The 8,513-nt window shown below is 40.5% G+C and overlaps 1 protein-coding gene across 2 annotated transcripts; it reads right to left on the bottom strand.

Moving 5' to 3' along the window:
* Positions 1-2,747: 2,747 nt before the first annotated feature.
* Positions 2,748-6,190, bottom strand: LOC147962919 ((-)-germacrene D synthase-like). Of its 2 annotated transcripts, XM_087527772.1 has the most exons (7): positions 5,895-6,190; positions 5,640-5,744; positions 5,360-5,540; positions 4,763-4,984; positions 3,823-3,952; positions 3,379-3,621; positions 2,748-3,274 (listed from the first exon to the last, which is right to left on the bottom strand). In XM_087527772.1, exons 1-7 carry the CDS (start codon positions 6,151-6,153, stop codon positions 2,984-2,986), a joined length of 1,431 nt encoding a protein of 476 aa, XP_087383898.1. In that variant the 5' UTR covers positions 6,154-6,190; the 3' UTR covers positions 2,748-2,983. The 2 variants fall into 2 exon arrangements, with proteins under 2 accessions (XP_087383898.1, XP_087383897.1); XM_087527771.1 differs by having other exon boundaries at positions 5,360-5,744; positions 5,895-6,189.
* Positions 6,191-8,513: the final 2,323 nt, after the last annotated feature.

Genomic DNA, 8,513 nt, shown 5'->3' with positions numbered 1-8,513 from the left:
GGTGAAAGCAAAGAAACATCCACCTCCGGAGGAGAAGGTAGATCCGGTGAAAGCGAAGCGCACTCTGGAAGCGCTGAAGAAACCACCAAAGTCTCCGCCGAAATGCAACTATGAGCGCATTATTGAAAGGTCATTTATCGAAGCGAAGCGGTCGGGAAGTACTGTCAGTGATCAAAGGTTAGCGGAATGACGAGCTGGGAAAACAATTGCCCAGCTAGGCGAACAAGCGAACCAATCGTTCCCACCGCTCAAGGTTTCTAGCGATATCGTGGCTAACGATTCGAGGATGGTGCCCGGTTATAACAATCTTGATGATTACTTGCCCGACGATGTACATTATGAATTCTTGAAGGTGGAAGAACACAGATATGAGTATGGGAAGCCTCTCGTCAAAGATGAAAGGTCTCTAACAATGATGATGCGAAGATTCCATGTTTGGTACATGAAAACCTGCAGACAGTCTTGGGGGAGGAATACTTTGACGTTGAGAGTTAAAGAGGAGCATGACCTCGTTGGAACTGATATGTTGAATGTACCATTTGAGGAGTTCTTCCAGTTTTTCAATCAGATGGCTGTCAATAAATTAACGGTCACTTGCTACTGTCTATAAGTAATATTTCTGTCATTAAGTCTCTATATATAGGTCAGCTATTTCATTGCATGTATTTATAATTATCCTCGCTATATTATGCAGATTGAAGATCGCCGAATTAAAAAAAAAGACAAATCGGTGATATTGGGTTCATTAACCCAAATATCATAGATGCATTTTCGGTTGAATTTAAGAAAAAAGAAACCAAGCCCAACTTGCTACGATCGTTGGTATTAAATCAAAACAAAGCTATAATACTCTTTCCTTATAACTTCAAGTGAGTATTACTTTCTTGTGCATATTCGGTTTCCCTTATTAGTCGAGGTTATAGTAATGTAATTGGCGAGTTATGCATGCGTCCGCAGGTTTCACTATATTATCCTAGAGATTAAGCTCGAGCAGGGACTAGTAACCGTCTTAGACTCGAGACGAAAAGATCCCAAGGAGTATGCGGACATTACTGAAATTCTCGAGAAGTAAGTTAAATCGATCATTATCGCACCATATCGGCAACTTTGTTCACTTCCTGATATCAAGTAATTGTTTTCTTTGTCTGGCAGGGTTTGGAAAAAATTCACCTCAAATGGTCCGGGACTGCCGAAGAAGCTGGAATTTAAACACCTGAAAGTAAGTACTACTAGAATGTTCCGCGCATCTCCTAGTGATTCAAGTGCTAGTTTCATCAATACCATTTTAGCATGCTTGCTTATCAGTTTGATTGACCTCTATTTCTTGTAAAGTGGTTGTGGCAGAAAGCCGGGAATAATTACTGTCGATACTACGTTTGCGAGTCCATCTGCCACACGACCTGTGAGCGGGGCTACACTAAAAAACAATATGAAGTGCATAAGCAATAATATTCAGAATTTAACTTTATTTACCATCTTTTGTGTTGAGTTTCATTCATTCATATATATGTATTGACCACCTTCTTCAAATTAGATGTTTCAGATGCGGGATGAACTCATAGCACCAGATCGCATGCGAGGAATTCAAGATGAATTGGCGGCATTCTTTCTTGACCACGTGATCGATAAAGACGGAGAATACTATCTGGACCCTGTGTTCATATATAATTAGGGGATTATATTATAAGAGATCTTATATTGTATATATGTAGCCAGTAGCGTCGGATAGATATACGAAAACTTGTTGTTCGACCAATCTCTCGAAGAAGGAGAGGTCGATATCACTTCTCTCCGTATGCATATGTTCATGACGATCTTCTGTTTCTTTCATGTTTGCTTACTAGCTAGCGTGTCGAGTGCTCTCTATACGTATAGTACGTAGCATCGACCAAGCACGGAGATAAGAGAGGACACTTCTCTCTATTAATTAATTAGCTACCTAACACAATATGTGAATCACCTTAATTAATCATACAAAACCACCAAATCCCCCCTTCAAAAAAAAACAAAAACCCTAGCCCCTTAACAGCTGACGCGTGGATGCCTATTAGTCCCGGTTGGTGCCACCAACCGGGACCAAAGGGCCTCCTGCCTGGGCTCACCGCACCGGCCACGTGGAGGCCCATCTGTCCCGGTTCGTGTAAGAACCGGGGCTAAAGGCCAAGGGCATTACTAACGACTTTTTAATCCCGGTTTCTAAATCGGGACAAAAGGCTCTTACAAACCGGAACAAATGGCTCTTTTTCTACTAGCGGAGGACCGCGCGTGAACGCAGTATGGCCGGGTGGGCTGCGGCGTGTACGAGCACCAGCCAGAGTATGAATTGCTCGAGGGTTGTTAACATGTAGCCACAGTTCGTGCTGAAAGAACGAGGAGGCCATTCTGCGGCCAAGGCGTTGGTCGCCAGAAAGAAAAGACCTCATCCAGTTTCCTTTTTCTACCTCCGACGCCAGAAAGGGTACGTCCCAACACAATTTGTTGCCGGCATGTCACAGCACACATTTGTTCATTAATTAATTCATAGCTGAAACCAAACAAGACAAACTGAAACAAAAGACTTCACCGAGATCTCGATTGATCGCCGAGTTACTTTTCGTAATCATGGGCCAAGTTCATTAGCCAGGTCGCGGCAAACTGTAAAAAGCCCCCCCCCCCCCCCCGGCAAACCCCTCGAACAAGGCATGTTTAGTGATGATGTATCGTAATTTTATATATCATACACTTTCAAAACGTTCAGCACGATGCTCTCCCGAATCCTTGATAGTTGTATTGCAAATATGGTATGTATGAAAAATATATCAGATCACGTAAGAAGATTGTTCTTGTAATATGGAAGCATAAGCGATGAATTGCTTATTCCGCTGTGCGCTTACCTATATACTATCATACCACAATATGAAACCAGCAGTATACACGCAGAGGTGCGATCATTTGTCCTCATGGTGTGACAGCAGTATACATGTAGCTTCAACCTTTATAGTAATCAGTGGTTTACGCAGCTGTTGAGCAGCTTGTCTATGGGGTCTGCTGTCTCCGACGAGTGAGTGTAACCGTCCAGGTTCTTGTACATGCATTCCATGACCCGGGCAAGGTTCACTACACGTGTCAGCACTTCAACAGGCACCGTGGTATTAGTAAGGAACTCCTCGTTGATGCTTCTCCACTGCTCCTCCACGAGGCTGCCTAACGCTTCCTTTGCTTGATCCACGGTCACACCATGCTCTTTGATATAGCAATCAACTGCCGTCGCAACGTTAGACCTCTCCTTCTCACACTGCCAAGTTAGACAAGGTTATCTATCGTGCTAGCTGCCGGCATGCATGGTGGGTCAACTATGCTGTATACGCAAGCATGTCATGTAGGTCGAGGCTGTGTTACCTCGTGTCCAGAAATATCGTCCATTAGACGTGACACCATTGCTGCATTCTCAATGATTTTTGGGAACGAGATTGCCCAGTTGAAAACATCGTAGCCTGCATCCATTCCGGTAAACGAAAGGCACGACAATGCCCAGTAGAACGTGCTTATTGCAGTTATCCTGAGATGGTCATGAACAGGTGGAACATACCCTTCTTCTCTCCACACCACCTCTTGCAACATGCATCTGCTCACATGCTTGATCTGAATGCATAGACATCCATAAAAGCGTCATACTACTGATTACTTATCCATATTTGTGTGAACATATATCGGAGTAACATGGCATGATCAAGGGTGCATGCCTTGCATCAAACAATATCAGTGGTGATAGAACCATGAATTAAAACAACAAACATGTCTAGACTGACTGGGTTGAGATTCACAAAAAGGCATACTACTTACAATCTCTTTAGTGCAGGCGATTCCTATGGCTGAAGCTCCGTCCTCAACAAATTGGTCCAGTGTGTTGGCAAGATGTGACATTACGTACCCGTAGCACTTCCCGATGCGTCTGGCATCTTCTTCATCCCATCTAATATGTAGATGTAAACGTTTAACAGCACTTAAGCCATGTTAGGGTGATACAGATGGGACATAAAAACATAAATGTTTTTACCCTTTTTATATATAATTAACATTATTGCATCTTGTCTCAAAGAAAATGAACTTTGTCCAGCTTGTTCAAATATGCAATTATGCTTGGTGACAAGGTAAAAAGGATGCACGTTAGAAGGGAGAAACCACGAAACTACTACTCCCTCCTTCCCAAAATATAAGATGTTACCAGAACCAATATCATGGGTATATCGGTTGTAATAACATCTTTTGTTATTGGAAGTAGGGAGTACTATAATTCGTTTCAATTTGCAAGCCGTTTATCTCTTGCACTGCCCTGGTGGAACTGGAGATAATCGCATGGGTTTTTGCTACGGTACCAGATGTTCTTCCCGGTGGTTCGGTAAACATGTTATCCACTTGTAACCGGAAATTACCGGATGGTATCCTCACGAAATTAAAAAATGATTCAATTTATTCGCTAAATTAGTCAAATTTGTATATAATTCATGCAGAACAGTAGAACTTTTTGATTTACCATTGTAGTGACAATTAGCTTGTCCACGTCCTGTGTGGTTTGGGCCAGGTGAGAAGGGAAGTTCTAAGCTTGATAATTCTACCATTTTTTTCTTAATTAGGCTTAAGCCAGGCATAGGCCTAAGCAAAAGAAGAAGCTTGTGAGATTCCTTTACACAATTTGTCTTTTGCTAACAATTGACCATGCATATGATTATAAAGTTTGACAGTCGTTATACTGGAATTAGAGACAAACCAGGAGCTTAATTACCTTTGTACCGCTTGATTAAACTGACGGAGCTCTTCCAAGGTGCCATAAGAATCAAATGTATCATCAAAAAACGAGAACATCTTAATAAGCTTTGCAAACATCATACGTGCCTTGGCATACTTTGGCTCGTAGAACACTCCAAGGGCCCAAAAATAGCACTCCACCGGTCTTTCTCGAATGTATTCACCCAGCGTGCTGCCAGGATTAAGTTCCTTGTACCACCTTAGTTAGGTAATAAAAATAAGAAAAATTGTTAATAAGTGCATCATCGACATCCTTATCTGTTTTGATAAGTTTTCTGTTTTCCTTGTATGCACAAGATACTATGGTTGGAGAAAAACTCTTGAATATACACTCCAACTAATTATGTTGTTTACAATTATACATCATGGACTGTATTTTTAGATAATTTTGGCATGCCTTGTTTCCGGATCCACAAAGGAATAAATTCATTGGCCACGCATGCCACGGAGTGCAGAAGGATGGACATCGTTTATTATCTAAAACAAATTACCCTTTCTATTATCATATTTAGTTTTGTTGTTGCAAGGTGTAAATCACATTAAATATGAACTGCAATAAGATATGTTTACTCACAGAGATATGCTCTTGACCTCATCCCGGTGCATCAGCTGCAAGATGTGAAAGTCCAGCTTAGCAAGCTCAAGTATATCTTGGTCACGTTCATCATCCTTCTCGTAGATGGAGATGTAAAGCTTAGCCTCCAGCCTTTTCATTCTACGCTGTGATGGCGTAGCCAGGGCATGCCGTACTCTTCCTAGAACATGATGAGGTAGCTGGTTGGCTTCTGATATGGAACTAAGGCAGCTCGTTGTGAATCTGATAGCATCACTGAGGGAGTCCTCTGCAAGTTTACCGAGGTGGGCTGCCTCGTACAGACTAAGTAGAGTGCTAACGTCAGATCGCACATCATCTTTGAAGTGCTCACCGTTTTCAGCCTTGAAACTCCTCAGTACTTCATCTGTAGTATGTTAATTAGTCAATTAATTTACAACTTTTTGATCATGTAATACTAGTACTTTCCATCAATCAGATAGTACCTAGAATTTCAAAAACATCTAATAGGAGAAAAATTCCAGTTTACTTTAGTGCAGTATGTTAGTAAAATTACCACAGGTAATGTCATAGTGGTGCTGCCTCAACAGTCGGAACCGTAGGGCGACTCCGGCCAAGTCATTCTCATCGATCGATGTGCTGATGAGGACATCCATGAACTTGCGGATCTCGTCCTCAAACTGGTAGCCAACACCAAGGCGCTCAATGGCATCCACTGTCTTCATCCCCTTTGATAAATCCTTCTTACTAGATGTACACCTTTCGATCATGGAACACACTGTCTGCACAAGTTCATCCCTCCTCTCCTTGATCATTTTGTGGGACTATTGTTCAAATAAGACAAACAAACAGAAAATATAATGAAGATTAATATGATAAATGCACTCGAGTGGTATGGATGTAACTGAAAACTTGGGGCCTAGTGTTGTTTTGTGTGGAACCAATGGTTTGCAAGTTCACCCTTTTAAACTTAATAGAGTAACCAATATACAAGAGAAAATAACATGGCTGAGTCAGATCACCCTTTTAAACTTAAGAAAAAGGTCATTGTTTGTCAAAAAATCGAACTACTTCGTAACTTAATAGAGAAGGAATCCCTCCATTGATGTGTAGTGCATTCTGTCATACATAAAAGGATAGATACAAGGGGTGAGTTAATAGAATTCGAATATTAGTTCTTAACCCATTATTATTGTTACTACTACTACTACTACTACTACTACTACTACTACTAATAATAATAATAATAATAATTATTATTATTATTATTATTATTATTGTTATTATTATTATTATTATTATTATTATTATTATTATATATAAGCAGTTGACTGGTTAGAAAGTACCACAACAATTAGAAACTAGGGGCCATTGATTTGATAGGTCCAACAGACACACACACACCACTAGTAGAAAAAAGGGCTTTGGTCCAGGCCGGGTAAGCCCATTAGTCCCGGTTCAGGCCAGAACCGGGACCAATGGGTGCATTTATCCCGGTTCGTGCGGCTAAGGCATTAGTCCCGGTTCACCTGGGTCCTTTAGTCCCGGTTCATGCCACGAACCGGGACTAAAGGGTGCGATGCCCATTAGTCCCGGTTAGTGGCACCAACCGGTACTAAAGGTTAGACCTTTAGTACCGGTTGGTGCCACCAACCGGGACTAATGGGCTTTGAGGCATTAGTACCGGTTCATGGCACGAGCCAGTACTAAAGGTCCCATTTTCAAACACCCCCCCCCCCCCCCCCCCGACCGCCTTTTCAGTTTTAGAAAAAACAAAAGAAAATGATGGAAATGTCAAAAAAATAAAATAAAATAAGTTTCCCATGTGATATGTGGTCTAGTTGTTGGGAGAATTTACAAATATGAATTTCGACTTTATTTACAAAATCTCTCTAGAATTTGTAAAATGGGCATAACTTTTGCATACGAACTCGGATTAAAAAGTTTTTTATATGAAAAATCATCTACGGCCTGTTTGCAAATTTGTAGAATCCTCAATCCAAAAGGAAAAAAAGTTATACTCAAATTTCAGTTTTTTTAAATTTTCATTAAATCTGGTCAAACTATGGTCAAACTACTTATTCAAGAAGTATTAGTGTTACTAAATAATTATTCAAGAATATTAGTGTTATTAAATAATTATTTCAGTTTTTTTGAATTTTGGTCAAATCTGGTCAAACTATGGTCAAACTGTGGTCAAACAATGGTCAAACTACTTATTCAAGAAATATTAGTGTTACTAAAAAATTATTGTTTTTTAGAACAATAGTTTCAAACTCAAACAGTGAAATGTGTGACTTCATGCTCAAGCTAAACTCCTGAGGGTTAATAGGATTCACATCTTACTATTGTTAGGAAAACAACGAGTGCAGACTTGGAAACGAGGGAGAATAGAACCCGGAAGTTAAGCGTGCTCAGGCTGGGGGAGTGGGAGGATGGGTGACCGTCCGGGAAGTTAGATGATTTGGAATGATGTGGGGTGATTAGAGATTAAATTGAGCAGTGATGAGGGGTGATTAGAGATTAGAGATTAAAATAATTCAGAAATTTGAAAATAAAAAAAACTTCAAAAAAAAATCAGAAAATTTCCTTTAGTACCCTTACCAACCGGGACTAACACACACACACACACACACACACACACACACACACACTAATTGAAAGCCCTAATCGAGGCATCACGTTAATCCTAGAAGTTAAGAAATTCCATCCGTCCGATTGGTTTACAATTTATCTATAGTCGTTGGATGAAATATGAGGCATGCTCCTTGAGCCATGTACATGGGGTGTCTTCTCATCTCAGCCGTACTCATCCCAGCCTCTCCCCTCTTCCCTTGATGAGAAAAAAACAGAAACTATGATCTTCATCTCCCCACGTTTCTCTCGATCAAAAAGAAACAAGGAAAGCACATACCATTCCAGTATGTTCAGTGGTAAACACCAGTATGTTCGATTGCAAGCATTCCAACTTGGAGAATTAATCATCACAAGAGTGCAATGTTTGTTCTCTAGACTTGCCTATACATGTTTGTTGAAATGTCTAAAATGGAAAGAAAAATCTATGGAGAAAAAAAGGAAAGGGGAAAAGTGTTTTTTATGTCGAATTCATGGATTACAAATATCAGCTGACCTCGATTCAATCAAAAAATGAACCCAGCCCTTCGGGTTTCTAAAG

This window comes from Triticum urartu, chromosome 6A, assembly GCF_056163025.1.
Source record: "Triticum urartu cultivar PI428250 chromosome 6A, HENAU_Tu73, whole genome shotgun sequence".
Classification (NCBI taxonomy): domain Eukaryota; kingdom Viridiplantae; phylum Streptophyta; class Magnoliopsida; order Poales; family Poaceae; genus Triticum; species Triticum urartu.
This window is presented reverse-complemented; position numbering and strand designations above follow the sequence as displayed.

Coding starts and splice junctions, on each gene's coding strand:
- LOC147962919 (XM_087527771.1), bottom strand. CDS start 6,153: ATGATCAAGGAGAGGAGGGATGAACTTGTGCAGACAGTGTGTTCCATG. Junction 4,985..5,359: donor GAGGTCAAGAGCATATCTCT/GTGAGTAAACAT, acceptor TACCTAACTAAG/GTGGTACAAGGAACTTAATC. Junction 3,275..3,378: donor ACGATATTTCTGGACACGAG/GTAACACAGCCT, acceptor CTAACTTGGCAG/TGTGAGAAGGAGAGGTCTAA.